The sequence below is a fragment of the Gouania willdenowi genome, chromosome 22 (genome assembly GCF_900634775.1).
Source record: "Gouania willdenowi chromosome 22, fGouWil2.1, whole genome shotgun sequence".
NCBI lineage: Eukaryota > Metazoa > Chordata > Actinopteri > Blenniiformes > Gobiesocidae > Gouania > Gouania willdenowi.
In genome coordinates, this window is record NC_041065.1 from 8565950 (window position 1) to 8587190 (window position 21241).

The 21241-nt window shown below is 36.6% G+C and overlaps 1 protein-coding gene across 1 annotated transcript; it reads left to right on the forward strand.

The window, feature by feature from the left end:
- The first annotated feature begins 48 nt into the window (after positions 1-48).
- golga5 (golgin A5) lies at positions 49-17196 on the forward strand. Its single transcript, XM_028438775.1, has 13 exons — positions 49-229; positions 2976-3617; positions 6264-6461; positions 7024-7243; positions 7334-7457; positions 9577-9780; positions 9957-10127; positions 11819-11947; positions 12127-12225; positions 13186-13408; positions 15387-15486; positions 15556-15619; positions 16797-17196. Exons 2-13 carry the CDS (start codon positions 2984-2986, stop codon positions 16872-16874), a joined length of 2244 nt encoding a protein of 747 aa, XP_028294576.1. The 5' UTR covers positions 49-229; positions 2976-2983; the 3' UTR covers positions 16875-17196.
- Positions 17197-21241: the final 4045 nt, after the last annotated feature.

The following is a 21241-nucleotide window of genomic DNA, read 5'->3' on the forward strand; positions in this document are numbered from 1 at the left end:
TTTTTAGGCTAATTTTTGTTCAGGCTTTAATGCAGACACCCCGTTGGATCCTTGTTAGCAGCACTTCCGGGTCCACGTATTGAGTCGCTTTAACTAACCTAATTCTGTGTCAGATTATGACATTTGGCTGTGTTTATCCACACATTTCAGCCTTTCTGTGCTCTTTTGTTAAACATCAAGGATAGCTGGTCACCGGAGACTTTGTGGGATTGTCGTGTCATTTGAAACGGTACGTGGTAGTAGTAGTTGAGTTGCCTGTTAGCTAGGAGCTAAATGTTTACACCTAAATGAGAGATGATTCTCGGGTAATTTGTAGTTTTCTAACTGTACGCAGGGCCTATAAATTCTAATAAGAGCTTTAATGGATCAAGATGAAGAAAAATATCCTATTTTCACATCAGCTGTCCTATGAATGCGTGTCTACTTACTTGGATTTTAATGTTGCGAATGAACTAATTCACCTAAAAAAAAAAAAAAACATCTTTGCATAACATTGTAAAGCTCATCAACGTTGAAAAGGTAGCAAACATGTTTACATTATGTACTAATAAATTAAACTAGCATAGAATCGAACAAGGAAGATGAAGCTGACGGTTTATTAAGAAGCATTTGGATTGAAATGGTTCAAAACTACAAAGCAATACAATTAAATAAAAGCGAGTTCTGCTGTTTAATCTTTACTATATTAAATAGTGAGGTGTCATAAACCTGTAAAAGCACGGTTATGTACTGTATGTTTAACCCATTGGGTACCAAAGTTGTACTTTCTACTTATTCAGTGTTTTAAATTCTCAACATCTCATTCAGTTTAAAGCCTAATTATATGAATTTTGATCACGAGTTTCCTTTTAGTGTCATCTTCATAATTCCATGATCACTTTTATTGGAAGATGTAAAGAACATTAGATATAAAATGTACTGACACTCTTTGAGTTCAGGACCGATTTGGTCCCATTGACTCAAATTATAACCACATGTTTTGGATATACTGTCATCCTGACATATAAAAGTGGATTTCCCAAAAATACTTCATACTTTTTAACCTCTACTGTCAAAATACAGGGAAAAAAGGTTTTCAAATGTTCTACTTTGCACCTTATTTAAAAAAAAAAAGCATGATTTGTGTTTTTATCATTAAAAAACACAATGTTTTTTTGACAGAAAGGGCTTAAAAACCTAAGAAACACAGAAATATAATTAAAACTTTGTATCTATCGTTCATACCTGTCAAGTTTTGGATTTGAAAATAAGGGAAATTTTCTGATGCAAAATGTCACACAGGAACATTTATTAACAAACAGCTGATCAATATGGGCACTCATTAATCCATCTAACTGAGCTTTAAATGTTGTTCTGAGAAGTAAAAGCAGCGTCTCCTAAAACTAGTATTTTAATACATAATAAGCTATAATATATACATATATATGAAATATTATAGTTTTCTATATCGCCAAAATAGAAAACTCGATACATCTTGAATCTCGATATATCGCCCAGCCATAATTCCTAAATTATAAAACAGCCTAAATTAAAACATAAATGTGTATATGAAGCACATGTGTTTATTTAATATACTTACAGTTTATATACAAGTCAACACGTTGCATATTTACTGTTAATTTCACGTTGCTTGTCTTTAAGTTAGACATTAACATTTTATTTTCATTATATATTTTCTTATAATTTCTCATGCTCACTCATGTGGTTCTCTGGTATTAACTAATGACTTATTATAGACACATTTGTTGCAGAATTTACATTCTTTAAAGCAGTGTATATTTGTATATTCCTCTTAATTATTGACCTAGTCAAGGCTGCAATATCTTTATACCAAATGTTCCACTTTGCACCTTATTTTTAATTTTTTTAAATGCATATTCTGTGTTTTTGTCATAAATTTATTTTTTTATGACAGAAAAGGCACAAAAACATTAAAAAAAAAAATATACAGAATTGTAATGAAAACTATATCTATGGTTATGTCTGAAGTTGTTAAAAAGATCTGATGTGAAAACAAACAGTGTGAAAAAATATTTATATATGACTTTTTTACAACAGTTTTATGAAGGGTACCGTTTTGGTACCTAACCTTTTTTTAAAGGTGCCGCAAGGATTAACAGTACTTAACAGGTTTCATATGGAGCTTTGACAGTAATCAATATAGGTCATGTGCCATGGTAAAAACAAAAACATGATCCATACGTGCACAGTATAATCTACTCATTTCAAAGAATGATAGAATTGCTAAGATATTTTCACCAAAAAAATGAAGAAAAATGCTTCTGTAAATAATATCAACTTTTTAAAATGATTGTTGGCAAAGTCAGCTTTCACATTGACAAGAAAAACCATGTTGTCCTCTCAACAGCCCAGATACTTATTTATACATATATATAAGGGGTGTGTATTGCCTGGCATCTGGCGATACGATTCGTGTCTTAATACAATACCATATCTCCCGATATTAAACTGTAAGGTGATTATTGCGATAGTTTTTTAATATATTTGACTCAAACAACTGATCTGTAAATGTGTACACCTTCATGAGAACATTATGTATGAAATATGTTTTATTGGCATATTTTACACTCAAAACATTGGCTTTAACATGCCATGTGCCAACAACTTAAAATAAAATAATAACATACAATCTGCCTGTGGCTTTTAAACCAACTTTGACTTTAGTGCCTAGAAACTTTTAGTGTCTAGAAGAACAAATAAATGCAGAAAGTTAGTACTTTCTTTTTAAATTTTATTGAAAAACCACAAGCTGGTCAACATTCCCAGGTTTTAGAGCACTTCTTTGTGCAGTTACAATGTCTCCTGCAGTGGAAAAGAGTTTCCTGGTTAATTAAAGATTATATATATATATCAGCTTACGATCCATCCGGAAGGCACATGTGTCTCTTTAACTGTGATAACTTCTCACACAGTATATTTTGTTAGTATATACTATGTCTTTACTCTGTCAATAGGATGCAACATGTCTTGGTTTGCTGACTTTGCTGGGAAAGCTGAAAACTTCCTGAACAAAGTGGACCAAGGAGCAGCCACAGCCCTGAGCAAACAGCACACAACTTCCTCGTTTTCATCCGAATGTGAAACAGAACACACAGTCCAGTCTGAGTACAGCTCTGCAGCTTACAAGTCCAACCAAGCTGGGACACATCATGCCTACGCCCCCTCCCATGATGCACCCAGATTCATTTCTGCAGCTGCTGCCAACATCAGGAGGTCAGACACTACCAATGCGCCCAGTTCTGCCTCTGGATCTGAAAGCAGCCTTTCAAACCTTTCCAAAAGCTCGTCTGGATTTATCAGACCCAGGAAGAGTGAGCCGGATGTGGACGATAACATGCTCTTTGACTTTTTGAACAGCGCCGACCCTCTAGATCACAGCAGGAGGGATTCTCGTAGGGAACTTGCTAAATTGGCCATTGCGGTCACAGAGCCCCAGAACCCAACACCCCCTCAATCTTCTACTCCTCAGCCCCTCCCCTCAGCACCGTCCACACCCCCCTCTACCAGAGGAGTGTCCAGGGCCTCCAGCATGAGTTCTCTGTCTAATCATAGCAACAGAACGTCTGAGGAGAGCTCAGCTAAAGACCAAAGCCAAGGTAAACTGACACTAAGGCTGTGTTCAAAATGGCATACTAACGTACTACTCATACTAGGGCTGCTCGATTATAGAAAAAATAACAATCACCATTACTTTAGTCATAATTCAAATCACGATTATTCAAACGATTATTTGTCAACCAAAAAGTTGTTTATTGTTTGTACAAAAAACCCAAAATATATTCTTAAAACATAAATAAAATCCTTCAAACACTAAAATCAAGTATGTTCACTTTGGCACAAAACAGAACAGTTGTTGCACGTGAGGTGTCTTTGCTCTAGGTCTTCATCATCAAACCCAAAGTGTTCCCATAGAAGAGGATTTGACTTGCCTCTTGTTTACTAAGCGTTTTTGCTGCATTTCTCCTGCCATGTTTCAAGACCACTAGCAACAACTTTCCTCGTGTTAGCCTGCAGGCTAGCTTTAGCTTTGAGAGGGGTGGGGCAGAGGGGAGGAGCTTGCATGTGCGTGGATTAAACAGCTCAACGTTAGTATTAAAAACATGTGTGCCAAGCTTTATTATTTGTAGAAATGTCAGAAATGGTGGGTTTGTTTTATTTAGAGAATAAAAAATATAAATAAAAAATAATAATAATTGTTTTTTTCTCGATTGTTATTTTTGTAATCGTTGGGTATAATAATCGAAATTCTAATAAAATTTTGATTAACTGAGCAGCCCTATCTCATACTAAGTCTGACGCCAGAATGAGTATGTAGTGTGTTCATATTAGATAGTATGGAAAGTAGACTTTACACTGATCTGATTGGCTGTATCGGATTGGCCGATATTTTGCGTTTTATGTAATTATTATCGGCTGTAATGTCTTAATTCGCCAATCTGATCAATGACGTCATTGTCGTGATGAAACGTTTAATCCGTCTCATTGACTCAGAAGACGTTCCACACCACCAACATGTTTGCTCTACATGACGCGGCTCTATAGTATTTCACTCGCATCTGTCGGTCGGAGCGTATCGCTCTGTCCGGTGTGCTTCCTGGGCCCAGACTGGCTATGAAAGGGGAGTCGGCATCTGCTGTTAGCGTCTCTGTGTGCGCACATGTGCCGCAGCTAGTTTTGTTTATTCAGCATGTGCAGCTGCAGGGTGAAGGGAGAGTCTGATTAAAGAGTGGAGGGAGGAGCTCCCATATACTTTCTCTTTAATACTGGACATTTCTGTCCATTTCAGCGGGTTGGTGGACACAAGTGTTTGTTTGTGTGTGCGAGCGCCCCACCTTCGCTATGCACCTGTGAAGAGGGAAATTGCCTAGTCCTCCATAGAATGCATCTATAGGTACCAAAACATGGTACTGTTTGACTTAAAGTAAATCGGTACCAGTTAGTAAGAACAAAAAGTACCAAATTCGGGACCCATCCCTCCTAATATGATCGGATCGGTGATCATTTTATTTTTTAAACTCTCTGATCGGTGATCGGCCAAAAAATCCAAACATGTAAAGATTAATGAAAAGATTGAGTATGCGAGAAATACCTGGATGTATACTATATTAATATGGATAACTTTTTTAAGTATGCACAGTTGGCACACTAGTCATAGCATCCCATGATGCAGTGGGAGTGGAACGTAAAATGGTCCTGGGACCAGCTTTAAGCTAACAGTCAGACATCACCTTTTCAAAATAAAAGCATCTCTTCTTGTCATCCATTAGTTTTGAACTTTTTTGTAAATAGAGCTCTTGTTTCAAAGTTAACAGGAAGTTTTGTCACTAGCACAATAGAGGGTCTCTGAAAATCTCAGAAATTTCAGCATGAAATGTGTTTCTGGGAGTTTTATGGTGTAATTATGATTGTATTGTTATTTTAAAAATATGTTGCTGTAGTAACTGAATTGTAATTGAGTTTCGATAATTTACTTTGTAATTGTAATTGCCTAGAAAATTCTACAAAAATTGTCAATTATAATTTAACTGTAAACTGGTGAACCATATTACAGTTCTATGTACAGTTCTACACATATGTATTTAACAATAACAATTATTAAAATATGTCTCATATCAAACTTTCCCACATTTTATCATTTAAAAATAATTTAAAACTTGGGGTATACCGACACAAAAAAGGCTCAGATGTCCACACCTAAAATATTCAAACTTATATTTTCATGGATTATGAAGCCTAACAATGTAACCACTCGATAGGAAAGAAATTAGATGATAAATATTTGTTTTTAGTGTATTTCACAGCTGATTTAAGAACCGTTATCAGAGATGCTAATAGAAAGCTTTATTAGGTTATTTATTTTAGGCTCAGACAGTAATAGTGATTAATTGCAATTGAAATTCAATAACTGAGAATGTACAGTAATTGTAATTTACTTTCTGAGGATAAAAAAAATTATAACTGAATTGTAATTGGAAAAAATGCTGATTACTGTAATCGTAATTTAATTGTATTGAACGTGGGAAATTAAAAACATAATTGTATCTGAAAATTGTAATTGACCCCAACCCTGGTAGACAGTAAATACTCATTGGGTTTGTAGTGTATAGTACGGAGTGTGCCGCTTCGAACACAGCGTTTGTCAGTACTTCTTAGTCCCCTTAGAACAGCAGAGCACCATGTTTCTTTTAACCTTGTACACACTGCAATTTTTGTGTTGGTTTTTTTTGTTCTTAACTCTTCAGAGATGACTGTGGGTTTGGAATCAGGTTTGGCTGTCCCTACAGAGTCCAGCAAACAGGATGTTCCTCCCCCCGTAGAGGAAGCACAGAGTCAGGTCCTCTCCAGTCTGCGTCTTGAGAACCAGCTGCTGCGTAGTGAGGTGACCTCCCTGAACCAGGAGATGGCTTCAATCATCCAGAGAGCAAAACATCTACAAGATGGTAAGTAACGTCCATTCTCCATGTTCTACTGCTCTCCTTTACCATTTATTATCCTCTGCAAACAAAGTGTGGAAGGGGATATAGGTTTTAGCTCCGTGTGTCCGTCCGTCCGAGTTAAAGGGGACAGCTTTTCTCAGAATCTGTTTAAGATAGGATAACCAAATTCGGTGTGTGGCTCCAAGGTATCAATACCTTAATGGAGTTTGAAAATGAGAAATGCGCAAACATTTTTCTTCGAGTTATTGCCCTTGTGCCATTTTTTTTAACTCTGTTCGAGGTACTATCTTCAAAGGGGACAGCTTTTCTTAAAAACCGTTTAACATAGTTAGTAATTTTATATTCTGATGTGATAATATAATAATGTATTGGATTTCATATAGCACTTTCTCATAGACGCTCAAAGCACTTTACAGAATTAGTGATATGTTCTTATGTATACATCTAAGATCTTAGATTTAGGACATTTAGGAAAATGTTTTGAGTTATAATGAGAATCAATCTGGCGGGGGATGTTGATGACTGTCTTCTTGTTTTGCTTTGCTTTCTTTTTTTTTTCATAAAGAGCTGAACCAGGCGCGCCTACGTGCTGACAGGTGGAACTCAGATCAGTCCCAAACTGATCGCACTTTACGGGATCTTAGGTCACAAGTCGATGACCTAACCGAAGCACTTTCAGCCAAAGATGGGCAATTAGCAGTCCTTAAAATCCGACTTGATGAAGCAGATCAGCTCCTGAAATGCCGCAATGCTGCATTAGAGGAGGTACAGAAGGAAAAGTCAAGGTAAACTCTCAAACAAAACCTTCATAAATCAAATTAGAAGCGCTCTTTCTCTGAGTGGGTTTGGATCCAAGCCTGTTGGTGTGTTTGTAGGATTCTGCTGGACCACACAGAAGGAAGCGGCTTGCAGTCACAAGCTCTAATAACCATACAGGAGAGGCTGAAAGAGGTGGAGATGGCTTTGCGCAGGGAACAGGACAACCACCGTCAAATGCAGGCGAGTATTATTCACTTTTATTCACTTTTCTTCCATCAAAATATTCATTTCAGACTGGACCCAAACACAATATATCTTTTGTGCAGGGTTGGGTTAATTGTAATTGCGTAATTGATAATTAATTACAATTATGATGTAATTATACAGGGTTCCTACAGCTTCAGTTAAATTAAATTCAGGACTTTTTAATACTTTTTAATGCCATTTGAAATCAAATTTAAGACCGACTTCACAGTAAACAGAATTGGGGGGGAAAATGCCACATCAATTACATAGGGTTAGGGTCAATATTTTTCCCAGTGTCTCATGCAGACGTGCAACTGGCAGCCCCCAAAGTAAACACACAAAAAATACACAAAAACACCAGACTAAAATAATCTAAATCACTCAAAACACACAAGACGACTACAACAATAGCCAGAAATTTATGAAACAACAAAAATACTAAAAATAAAAACCATTAAGAAAAATCTTCATTGGACAGGCAATTTTTTTTAAATATACATTTCCCCATGTTGTTAAAAGTTGCTACAAGCAGAGTCCTGTTGCCACCGCAACTGTTTTGTACTTGGTTTCGCTGTCGTGATTGTGCAGTGTTACGGAAAATTATATAAATATATATATATATTTTTTTTTAAACGAATGTTAGCATTTATTTTAAAATGTGAGACTAATTACAATCATACTTATGCATTAAAATGTAAGACTTTTGAAACATTGATTTAAGACATTTTAATGACCATTAAGGCCTTATTTTTAGATTAATGAATGTAATGGCTTTTAAGACTTTTTAAGGAACCGCAGGAACCCTGTTATAATAGTAGCTGTAATTGGAAGAAATATGTTGCGGTTGTAATCATAATTGAATTGTAATTGAGTTCAGATAATTGACTTTGTAATTGTAATTGGCATGAAACTGTCAATTACAATTTAGTTAAACACAAAACAGGGAAACCATGTTACAGTTCTAATGCTTAACAATTACTAAAATGTGTTTCATATAAACTTTTCCTACTACCTGTCATTTCTCTTGAGGGTCATTTTACCATTTAAAAATAATTTAAATCTAGGGGTATGCTGACATAAAAAAAGGTTTAAGACGCCCACACCATGAATATTAATACCAATATTTACACTGATTAAAGGTGCAGCCTGCAACTCTCAGATCCCTCCCTCCCCGCTGCTCTCTTGCCCTGCCTCCAAACTTTCCAAAGTCCCTCCCTCAGAGGAGCTAACAAACTAACGTCAGTCCGACAGCAACATCACAGTAATATAACATGCTCTGTTAAAAGCATATTTTGTAGCACTTCTCTCTCCCTATGTGCACCCACCTCAGGAGCAGCAACAACACAGTGTCACTTACAGCACCCACACAGAGGCTGCTGCGCGCACATGAGCACATGCACCACAGAGTTCTAGTGTAACAATTACAACTCAAACATAATGTTAATCATACAGCAGTATTTACCTTTCAAGCAGAAAAGTCACCAATTCCATCTTCTACTCCTCCAGACCATACACTGTAAAAAAGACGGCGCTCTAGCTCAGGGAAAGGGGCGGGGCCTGTGAGCAACAGCTTTCAGATAGTCCATCAAACACAATCCTGACTCTGATTGGTTATTTTTGCTCGGTCGTGGTGCATTCTGGCAATCTGCCAAAGGCTGCAGGAGCAAACTACTAGTTTGATGTAAAGCTGTCCTTACATAGTGAGAGCTTTAGTAAATATGACAAAAAGTCACTTTTATAAGAGTTGCAGACTGCACCTTTAAGAAGCCTAACAAGGTAACCAAGAGATGAAAAAGTAATTGAATGATAGATCATATTTTTTTAATGTATTTTACAGCTGATTTACGTTATCATAAAGTCATAAAGAGATGCTAACATAAGAGGAAGGTTACGTTTTATTGGGTTATTAATAAAGGCTCAGGAATTGTGATGAATTGTAATTGAACTTTAGTAAATAAGAATGTTAATGTAATTGACTTTCAGGGAAAAAATAACAAGTGATTTTAATTGTAATTGGAAAAAATGCCAGTCAGTGTATTCATAATTGAGTTGTAATTGAACATGGATAATTGAAGACTTAATTGTAATTGACCCCAATCCTGGTTTTGTGCAGAGTGAATGTGCTGGGCGTCTGTCTAAAATGGAGGCGGAGAGGCAGACTCTGTCAGAGACTGTGACTGCAGCAGAGCGTCGAGCAGCAGAGGAGAAGCTCCGTATTGATGCCATGCAGCAGCAGTTGAAGAATGCTAAAGCTTCTGCAGACTCTGCCAAGCAAGAACTGCAAGATTACAAACAAAAAGCATCAAGAATTCTGCAGGTAAAGCATGTGGAGATGCTGCCAGGTCACCATAAAAAAGCTGAATCTCTTGAATATGTTACTGTCTGATTCTCCTTCTTTTTGCATGTTTACATGATGGGTGAATAGATCTATTTGAGATGTTGGGTTTGTTTAGTTGTCTATAAACTGCTATTTGGTGTGTTGTAAATGTTCAGTCCAAGGAAAAGTTGATCAGCAGCCTAAAGGAAGGATCTGGTCTGGACTCTCTGGATAACAGTGGTGCCGTGGCTCTGGAGGTGGAGGAGCTGCGTCACGAGAAGGATCTGCAGAGAGAGGAAATCCAGAAGCTGCAGGGCCAGGTGTCCACACTCCGGACAGAAATACAGGTGAGGCGTAGGCGACTTTACCGCTTCTTATCACATCAGCATTAGCAGTAGGGATGGGTACCAAATTCTATACTTTTTTTAGATACCGAGTCCCGACCAAATTCCTTCGGTACTACCTGATACCGATTCACGTAAAATCATATGGTACCACGTTTCGGTACCTAACGCATCATTGTGACTGTGAGGGAGTGGAAGAGTAGGCATTTTCCCGTGCGGGTTCAACAATGGCTGATACAAAGCCATCGCAAGGCTCCGCTTTTTAAAATGCATTGCAGACAAAACACCTACCGAAACCCCGCTCCACGCGGAAACATGACAGGTGTAAATGTGAGTTTCACCCTGGAGCAGCGTGCTGTACCGACTACAAGAGAGTTGGAGATCATGCTGCTCAGGGCTTCAGAGCAACGTGTGAAGCCTCCATCAGTGGAACGCAGAGATATTTCCCAGTTCTGTGGCCAATGCACACACACGCTCCTGTGTCCAACAACCTGCTGAAATTGATAAAAATGTGCGGTATTAAAGACGAACTATAAGGTAGCGCCTCACTCTGCTGTTTAGTCACACTCTCTCTTCACCTCGCGGCTGCACAGGCCAAATAAACAAACGGGCTTCTCAGCACACACTGTTCTTAGGATAAACAGGATTAGAACCAACTAAGCTCTGGCACTAGCAATAGCACCGAACGAAAACTCTGCTCTTTTGGTCAAAAAGGGGGTAACACAAAGATGCTAACAGCAGATGTTGACTCCGCTTTCAGAGCCGTAGACTCAGGAAGCAAACCGGGCACAGTCACTCTGAATTTAGAGCAGCTGCTTTTTAATTTGTGCATTATCTTTAAAGAACAAGAAAAAACATTGCGTAGTTGTTATATTATATTTGTCCTCTGAATGATCAAGATATTGATCATTCAGAGGACAAATTGAGTCAAAACTATTTGCTTCAAAACATCCTATTTATTATTTATTATTAGTGTTTTTGCACATTTTCACTGAAAAAAAGAAAATACAGTGTTACACACTGCCGTCAAAAAATAAAGTGCAACAAGTTTCTTTTCACTGAAACTACTGTGTAGAAGTCTCAAAGTAACCATGACAACATAACGGCATTGTAACAACTGTAAGTGAGAACATGAAGAATAAATCACCCTGAGTTACTGTCAATGCACAAAAATAAGAAAAAATAATTTATCCTATTGTGTCAGTTTAAACACTGATCTGAACAGATTATATGAAAATAAAATGTCATAAATATTGCAGGCATTACACACTGCCAAATATAACAAAATAATTAATAAATAAAAAAAGAAATTAAAAAAAATAATAATAAATCGATTTTTTTAAATTAAAAAATAGATTTAAAATCAGCAACAAAAAAAACGCGATATATCGTGAAATCGATTTTTTTTTTCACACCCCTAGTTATTGTTATGAGATATAAATATTGTAAATTGGAACATTTTTAGATTTCATTATTTACCATTTATTATCCCACAGAAGTACATAAAATCGCTACCATTGAGTATCGATACGATTCACAGGCACCGAGTATTGGTTGAAATATGAAATGCCCCCATCCCTTATTAGCATTAACGTTATATTTTTTGAAACGTTGCAACTAAATATTTTTCTTTCTGAATTCAATGGTGATCTCAAGCTAAAATCCAGTTGTATGTCTCACATGTTTATCAACAGGACATGGAGAATCAGGCACTAACTGAGGCAGAGACGTGGCGGGAGCAGCAGCTACACTTAGAGGAGCAGCAGACTTTACAGAACAGAGTCAGGATGGAAGTGGAGGCGGAGCTAGAGCGCTGTAAACAGGTAAGGCAAGGCAAATTTATTTGTGTAGCACATTTCATACACAAGGCAAATCAATGTGCTTTGCATGATCAAAAAGTGCAACAGATGCACAACTGACCTTTCCTTATAATAGCGCCACTTTGAAGAGGGAATCTTTAGTTCAACTGAAATATTTGTCTTTTTAATTCCTTCCTTTGTAGGAGCTGCAGTACGTAGAGGACGAGCACCATCGAGCCAAAGCATCCCTGCAGAACCGAATCAAAGACAGGGAGGATGAAATTCAAAAACTCCGCAACCAGGTCAGTCATATGGGTTAGGAGAACGACAAAGGCTCCGCCCTTTGTTATGTCCTAAAAAGCCCTCATTTAATGCAATGTCGCATCTTATTGCAGACACTCTCCTCATGAATTATGAGTTTTAAACAAATAATTAAAGCATTCCTGACATCACGATTGTGTTGAAATGTCTCGAACATTAAAGCCAGACAATGTTTCAGTGCCCTCACTTGAGAAATTAACTTCTACACAATATACTTTGTCTATAGTCATGTTTCATTAAAAGGTACCTGTAGTGATTTTTAATTCAACAACTTGACGCCACATCTGGCCGAACAAAGCTGCGTCCAATGGATTGTAGTTTAAGGAATAATCGTACAAAAAAAGTACTTCAAATGTGTGTTGTTGGTTTTTTTTAAATAAATGTACACAAATATTTTTATTGGTGATAAATGAAACACAATTTATGTTATATACATGACTAGTGCATGTACATTTTAAAGCTTGTACATTTTTTTACACTATTCCAGGAAGTCGAACTGAGGCAGTGAGAATTTTATAATTTCGAGTAAAGGAATCTGCATTTGTCCATGAGGAGAATAATGTTGCAACCGTGTTCCTTATTTTATTTAATATTTTCTCCGAACTAGATATAAATCATCTTATCTTGATTTTGAAGTGTTGCTGTTAATTAGTAAAATAATTATCTTCTCACTTCATTAAACATATGAGAAACATTTAAATTTCAATGAAGGAAACAAGTTGATGTGTTTTTTTTATTAAATTGAGTTGTTTTATTATTACTTGTATTTACTTTTTTACCTTGGGCCTCAGGATGTATAAATATTTGTAAGATCAGGCCTGTATTTGTATAGTATACAATTAAACTCATGGATGTCATCATAGAAGTCTTGAACAAAAGAGTTATTATTTGTTTCAGTTTTTAAGAATCACATTGGGTTTCTGATGTTTGGGCTTTTCCAGTTGACAAACAAAACTCTCAGCAGCAGCAGTGAAACCGAGCTAGAAAATCGCCTCCACCAGCTGACGGAGACGCTGATCCAGAAGCAGACGATGCTGGAAGCTCTGGGAACGGAGAAAAGCTCTCTGGTTTTCCAGCTGGAGCGTTTGGAGCAGCAGCTGAAGAGCGCTCAGGGAGGACAGAGTGGAGGGCCGGCTATCAACATGAGTACCCTCGAAGGAGCAGGTGTGTGTGTGTGTGTGTGTGTGTGTGCGTGTGCGTGTGCGGGTGTGTGTGTGTGTGTGGGTGGGTGGGTGGGTGGCCAGGATAAGTCAAGGAGGGATGAGCATGAATGTGAAGGCGGAGCTTAGAGGGTCTTTGAAAAATGGTTGGAATCTATCCATCTTCTGTACCTGTTTTGCTCGGCTGAGGTTGAATGGCAATAACTGGGCCAAAGCACAGATTCATTCCAGCACTCAACTTAGGTTACATTCACACTGCAGGCAAATGGACCCAAATTTGATCTTTTTACCCATATTTGACCTGTATCCGATCTGTTAAATACAGTCTGAACAGCACAATTTAGATTTTTTAAAATCTGACCCAAGTCACTTATATGTGGTCCTGAATCAAATGCTGATCTGATTTTTTTCAATGCGACCACAGTGTTGTTGTTTGTTTATTTATTTATTTAAGCAACATTAAAAACACATTTCATGTACAGTACAATACATAACACGTGCTTCTCAATTGGGAATTTACAGGGTTTCTGACTGGTTTCAACTGATTTCAACCAGTCAAACCTCGCTCAAAAGGAGTTGGCAGAAGTTCAAGGAACTTATAGGTTCCTACCTGTCCTTCACAAAATAACATTTTAAACTTCACATTTGGTTTATACAAACATACAGTGCATATACATACATATTTTAATTGTTTATGTTCATGTGTAACAAAAAGTAACCAGAATATTTTCTTTTTTATGGTTTGTTTGTTTGTTTGTAACAAATGTAATGTAGAAAAGAACCAGAATATTTTCTTTTTTTATCATTTATGTTCATTTGTAACAAAAAGAAACGGAAAAAATAAACCAGAATATTTTCTTTTTCTTTTTAATATTTTTTTTAGCGTGAACGGCCAAAGTGGATTTGATATGTTGATGTTACTATAGTAACTGCTGTAGCAGTGAGCACTGAAGGCTGCGCCTTGAGGCATCCACTATTCATACAATCCTTTTTCTGCACAAGAAAATTGATTATCCTTATCTTTGATACATGGATTATGTAAATAGATCCACTGTATTTTGCTCGCACTGCGCTGATCTGATGTTGACATTAACAGTTATTTAATAAAAGCGGGCCTATCCACTAAAACAAACGTAAATATGTCATTTGTAGGTGGAAAAAAGGTTCGGATATAAATACAATCTGAATGCCTGTCAGGTTCGGGTTGGACTCAGGTGAAAAAATGCGGCCCAATCCGCACTGCATAGCAAAGCTTGAAGGTCCATACCATAACTGGTCTGTGTTTAAAAGTAAATCATCACTGCAAAAAGCTAAAAACAAAATATTTGTCTCTCTTTTTGTTTTTCCTCGTCCTCCTCTGCACCTGCTCATTCATTCTCCGGCTCCCACTGCACACAAACTTTGAGGCAAACGCGTAAATGCACATGTGGGTCAGTTCGGAGCCGCAAACTGCTCACACGGAATCTGATACAGGTCACATTTTAATGGTAATGTGAACGGACAAACAAAAAAAATCAGATCTGAGCAAAAAAGATCAGAATTGAGTATTTAGGCTTGCAGTGTGAACGTGGCCTTGGAGTAGTGGTTCCCAATCCTTTTCGGGTCATGACCCCATTTTTATCTTACAAATTTCTGGCGACACCAGTGTCTTTTTTTTCTCCTTAAATTTGTTTTTTGATCATATTTGTTTATACTGAGTTAAAAATGCAGAGTAATATGCGCCAGGTTTGACATTTTTATACTACATTTTATTTGAACTACAATTATCATTGGAAAAAAAAGAAAGTATAGAATACAGTTGTTTGAGATTTTTTTTTTGCTCATTTTTTTACTTTTAAAATGTTAACTTAATATTTTTCAAACTATGAACTAAAATTGTTCTTTTTTAAAGACAAAATGAATATGTTGTCAGTGGCTTTTTCAGGAAAATATTTTTTTCAGAATGATATGTTTTGATAATATTAGTTGTGTTGTGTTGCCAGGGGCCCGACAGAGGAACAGTCCTGTGCTGTTCAGTGATCAGGATTCTCCTGGAGTGTATGGAAGAGTTCGTAAAGCAGCCAGCACTATTGACCGCTTTAGGTAAGTATTCTACTGCATCCAGTTTGGAGTTAATCATCATGATGTGCTGTCATATTATTATATTTACAGCATAAGACTGGGCATCTTCCTGAGACGCTACCCCATGGCCCGAGTGTTTGTTATTGTCTACATGGTAAGTATGGACAAAAATACCATATGGCCATAATGGTTTTCCTTTCACCTGTCATATGATAATCAATATTCTGCTGCTAAATAATAATAACACACAGGTATTCTTGTGCTTTTTTGTTGTGTTTTTGTCCACGACAAATCTGCATGTTTGTATTGCAAAAAATAAATTAATAAATCTATTATAATGCCTAAGGAATAGTCAGCTCAACTTTATTAGGGGAGAAGAAGAGAAAAAAAGAAGAGGGTTAGGGTTAGTTAACATCTGAGTAAAGGGGGAAAGTTCAGAGTAAAGGAGTTAGGGAGGACAGGACATTTCTTTATTAAATAAGAAGGCCCTGCTGGTTTGTATCACTTTTAAAAGGAACTAAACTTTGCACTTTTTCAGTGTTTCATTTTAGTTTGTGTTGTTTTTTTGTGAAACTGACACTAAATCACAGTCAATAAACTGATGAATTCTGCATTTGACAGTGTTGCGGTTATTTTATAGTCTTTGAAACTAGGGTTGTGTATTGCCTATGTATCGGGATACATAGGTCACGATACGATACAATATATCCTGATATTAAAGTATAAGGAAATTATTGCAATTTTTTTATGACATAAGAAACAACTAATCTGTAAATGTGTACACCTTCATGAGAACAACATGTATGAAATATATTTTATTGGCATATTTTACACTCAAAACATTGGCTTTAACATGCCATGTGCCAGCAACTTAAAATCAAAACAATAACATACAATCTGCCTGTGGTTTTTTAAACCAACTTTGACTTTAATGCAACTTAACTGAGGTATATGTTTAGAACAACAAATAAATGCAGAAAGTTAGTACTTTCTTTTTAGATTTTATTGAAAAAACACAAGCTGGTCAACATGCCCAGGTTTCAGTGCAGGTCTTTGTGCAGTTACAATGTCTCCTGCAGTGGAAAAGACTTTATTGGTTAAATAAAAGTAAAAACAAAAAAATTAATAATAAATTAAAAAAAAAAATTGAATCGATCCAAGAATCACGCAACGTAATATTGCAATATATCGCCAAATCTATTTTTTTCAACACCTCTATTCAAAAACAGATGTTGCTATTTACTGAGTGATTTTCTTTCAATATATCGTATAATTAGAGTAAATTTCCATTAATTTAATTGATTAACCATTTTTTTTTCTTTTTCCCACAGGCGCTCCTGCACCTGTGGGTCATGATTGTTCTTCTGACTTACACACCAGAGATGCATTCTCATCCTGATGGAAGATAGAAGTGTTGAATACTGCAGTGTGTATGTTTGAAATGTGGAGAAGCTGCTGGATTATGGGCTCTGGGACCTGGTTCTCTGATTTGCACATGTGGACACATTTCTTTGGTTTCTCTTTTTCCATTTTAACCAATGGATGGAAAGCGGGACTGTTGCAATGAGTTAAAATATATTTACAGAGTGAAAGTATGTGTCTGCTGAAAGGAAAAATGATCTTACTTATTCTTCTAATTGTTGGAATTCAGACTTCTGTGAGATTGTATTTAACACTGTAAAAAGAGGAACAAAAGTTTAAATCTTTTAATAAACAATGTAGAAGAATCCACTCAATCTAACATTGTATCTGAACCCCAACTTAGCATACAAAGGAATTCAAAGATTATTTATTATTTATTTGTAAATTATATATTTTTTAGCTTGATGGTCATATTGTTGAACACATTTTCAATCAGTATAAGATATTTTTTACCATAAGTGTAAATTATCTATGTGTAAAATGTAAATAATATAAGATTGTGGCCAGTGACCAGTTCAGCACAGTCAAGTAAGGATAAGCGGTTTATACTGGGTTGAGGTCAATTATAATTGTAATCGTGTAATTGATAATTAATTACAATTATACTATAATTGAGTTCAGATATTTTTTATAAAAACTGCCGATTACAATTTCATCAAATGCAAAACTTTATTGCAGTTCTATGGCTTACACACGGTGGTTAGACTGGGGGGTTTAGGCGGGAGGGGAGCTCAGAAGTCTGTTTTATATATATATGTACGAAAATGCATTTTAAACATTTTTAGATTATTTATATTGGAATGAAAAGGGCCCTGTGTGAAAATAAGCTGGTTGTTAATCACAGTTTTGCTCTAAAATGGATTCATGCTGCATCAGTCCCTATTACCACCCCCTTGAAAACTGTGCAAATGGTGCGACCCACATGTGCTTCTGCTGTGCTGTGGATGTAACAAGGAGCAAGAGCTACACAGATACACAGCATCATGTTTTAACCCAAGAAAGAAAAACCAGGACAAAAACAGAGAGAAGGTGAAATGAGGGAACTCTGCACCTAATTATTTTTTTTTTTTAATACATTAATTAGATTGAAATAAACTACGTGCACTCTTGCACATTTTAACATTCCTTTTTGCACGTCAAATCTTAATTGGAAATTAAAATATTGAAAATAAAAAATATTTTGAAGACTATTTTGCTGCCACCAAATCTTAAATAGGTGTCCAGAGTGTCCCCATGATTTTTCTAATCATTTTATCTTTAGCTTTTATTAACCTTTGTACATGTTGGCTTTTTGTGTGAGTTAGTTATACCCTCGTCCCTCCAAAAAAATAAAATAAAAAATTACCAGCCGCCCCTAAATTGTAGCAAAAATATGTCACAAACACAATATTCAATAAATAACTAAAATATAGTAAAACAGATTTATAAAATACAAGCAATGTATGTTGAGTCATTAGATTATTGCAGTTTTTTTCAACCTTCGGGTCAGGATCCCATGTGGGGTCGCCTGGAATTAAAATGGGGTGGCCTATAATGTCTAGTAAATGTAAAAATAAATTTAAAAAACAGAATAAAATTGTATTTTAAAATGTTTAATTATTTTTCAAATACACATCATACACAATAAATATAAAATAACCGCATCATATACTTTAACTTTATCAAATATAAATCTAGTTTAAATAAAAGGCCGTATAAAAATATCTAAGGTGGCACACTTGTCACTAATCCTGGCTACTGTATTTGTAACACTTCAATAATCATGGTCAAAAACTAATTCTAGAAAAAAAAATGTCTCTGGGGTCACTGGACAATTGTGATATTAAAATGGGGTCATGACTCAAAAAAGGTTGGAAACTTCTGGGTTAATGTGAAAAAAGAAAGCTAGAGAATACTAGTATAGTTTCCGGGCAAAAAAAAAAAAAGTGTACATAACTTAGAGTAGGGGATCAACAAGATGGTTCGTACCCAGGGCCCAAAATGTGGTGCTACGCCCCTGCTTACACATGGGTAGTTAATCATACGTAACAAGTTTTCCCACTACCTGTCAGTTTTGTTGAGGATCATTTTACTATTTAAATTTAAAATCTAGGGGTATACAGACATAATAACAAAACATTAATTCCAATATTTTCATTGATTAGGAAGCCTAACAAGGTAACCACGTGTTGCAAAACAAATTGGATGATGAATAATAATGTATTTTACAGCTGATTTAAGACGTGGGTCTAAACCGACCTGTTATCATAAGAGATGCTAACAGAAAGCTAACACAAGAGGAAGGTTCAGTTTCATTATGTTATTTATTACAGCCACTGTAATTGTGATTAATTAATATTGAATTTTAGTAATTGAGAGCATAATTGTAATTGGCTTTCAGGTGATACAAAATAATAGCAAGTTTTAGTTAACTTGTAATTGGAAACATTACTGGTCACCGTAATCGTAATTGAGTAATAATTAAACATGGATAATTGAAAACGTAATTGTAATTGACCCCAATCATGGGTTTAGATCATAGACTGTAAAAAGAATGGATGGGACAAGCTCCCCGGTGGAGTGAAGCTTTTATTTTTATAGCTCCCCCTGATTGGCTGCTGTATAGGTCATAAACACCGCCTCCTCAATGATAACAAACTGTAAAATTAAAATACTCGTCACATAATTTTTTTTCTCCAAACCTAAACTCTGCTGTGATCATTAGTTATCACCCTACATTGTGTTCAAGTGCTCATTTTTCTGTAAAGTTTGTTTTAAATAAGTTATTAGAGGTTGAAAACCAGTATTTTACATCATGATGAATGACAGCCGCGGATCTTGTGAATAGCAGTTTTGTCGTGAAGGAAAGTCGAGACGTCATTTATTTGAGTTGAAATACATTGTGGTTTTGTGCTAACCTCTATGATCTGAACAAGCCGTTGGTAGAATTTCCAGCGGCAAAGATACGTATGTTCTTGGTGTAGCTGGGCAGCTTAACTCATCAGGGCAGTACGCTAAATGGGCGGGGCTTGTTATCAGGGCTCCTTCCGCCGGACCCTACTGCGCAGCCTCTGGCTCCAAATTATGTCAAACTTGCAAGATGGCAGCGCCCCTAAGTGCTGTATTATGGCTTCAAGAACGTTGAGTGGGAACAGCTACAGTGCACGCCCACTGGTTTAGATGTGTTTGCTCCTATGACAGGAAGAGCTGGTAGCCACTATATTAGCACAAGGTTTTTTTTTTTTCATCAGGCTTTAAGGAAAAGTATTTCTGATTTAAGGCCACAAACATGGACATGATTTGTCCATACAGCTGCTGCTTTGAAAATGCTGGTCAACACAAGAAAAAGTACCTTAACACCTCCCATGATGACACCTTAGGCCTCCATGCATGTTGGAACTCCCTGTGGCATGAACACACTGCTATGGAAAGCTGGTGGAAAAGTGTGGGAACAGTTTGAATACACATTACACAGTCTAATTCTATTAATGACAAGGTTGGGGGAGCTGGAGATGCTTTCAGATCAGTTCCAGTGGCAAAAACATTTCACATTCTATAAATGGGAAAATCACCATCGCACTTGCTCAGAATTTGATACTTCGTTAAAACAGGCTCATTTTGTCCTGCAGTGAAATACTCATTCCTTATAAGCCACTCAAAAACAAAAAGAATCATATGCTTTATCTATCTGTGAAGCAAGAAATCTCTGTCTGTCTGTGGCTAAAATATCTCTGCAGTTCAGGGACAGACAGAGCTGAGACTTTCAACATGGTTGATGCTTGGTTCAAGGTTGTGCAACTTCAGATTGTTTGCATTGCAATTATACCATTAATAAATTATTTCTAACTGATGACATCATCACTGTGGATGGGCCAATGGTCTAATGTTTTAATATTCTTATGTTCCAAAATCACTGCATGCAGCTTCGGTGTGCAGTGATTAGCCAGGTAGAGCCAATGTTCTAATGTTCTAACTGGTGACATCATCAAGGTAGGACTGATGACATCATCACTGAGTCCTTCGACTCAAGAGGTGGGGCGTCCAAACAAAATCTGATGCTGCACACCCTGAACCAAGCAGCAGCCATGTTGAAAGTCTAAGCTCTGTCCATCCCTGAACCGCAGATACACACAGACACACACACAGACAGACAGAGATTTGATGATGTCATCAGTCCTAGCTCTACAGCGATGATTTCATCAGTTAGAAAGGATTTATTAGACAATCACTGCACACCATTGTGCGCCGGAACCAATTACTGGAGAGCCCACCCCCACGCCCCACCCATTTTGGAACATTGGTCCTACTCTACAGTGATGATGCCATCAGTCCTACCTCAACAGTGCCTGTTGCTTGCGGAATGTGCGCATGGCTG

Bases quoted from the DNA above. Each gene is read 5' to 3' on its own strand.
- golga5 (XM_028438775.1), top strand. From the start codon at position 2,984: ATGTCTTGGTTTGCTGACTTTGCTGGGAAAGCTGAAAACTTCCTGAAC. The intron at 6,462-7,023 runs GTAAGTAACGTC...TTTTTCATAAAG, and splicing joins AGCAAAACATCTACAAGATG to AGCTGAACCAGGCGCGCCTA. The intron at 12,226-13,185 runs GTCAGTCATATG...GGGCTTTTCCAG, and splicing joins TTCAAAAACTCCGCAACCAG to TTGACAAACAAAACTCTCAG.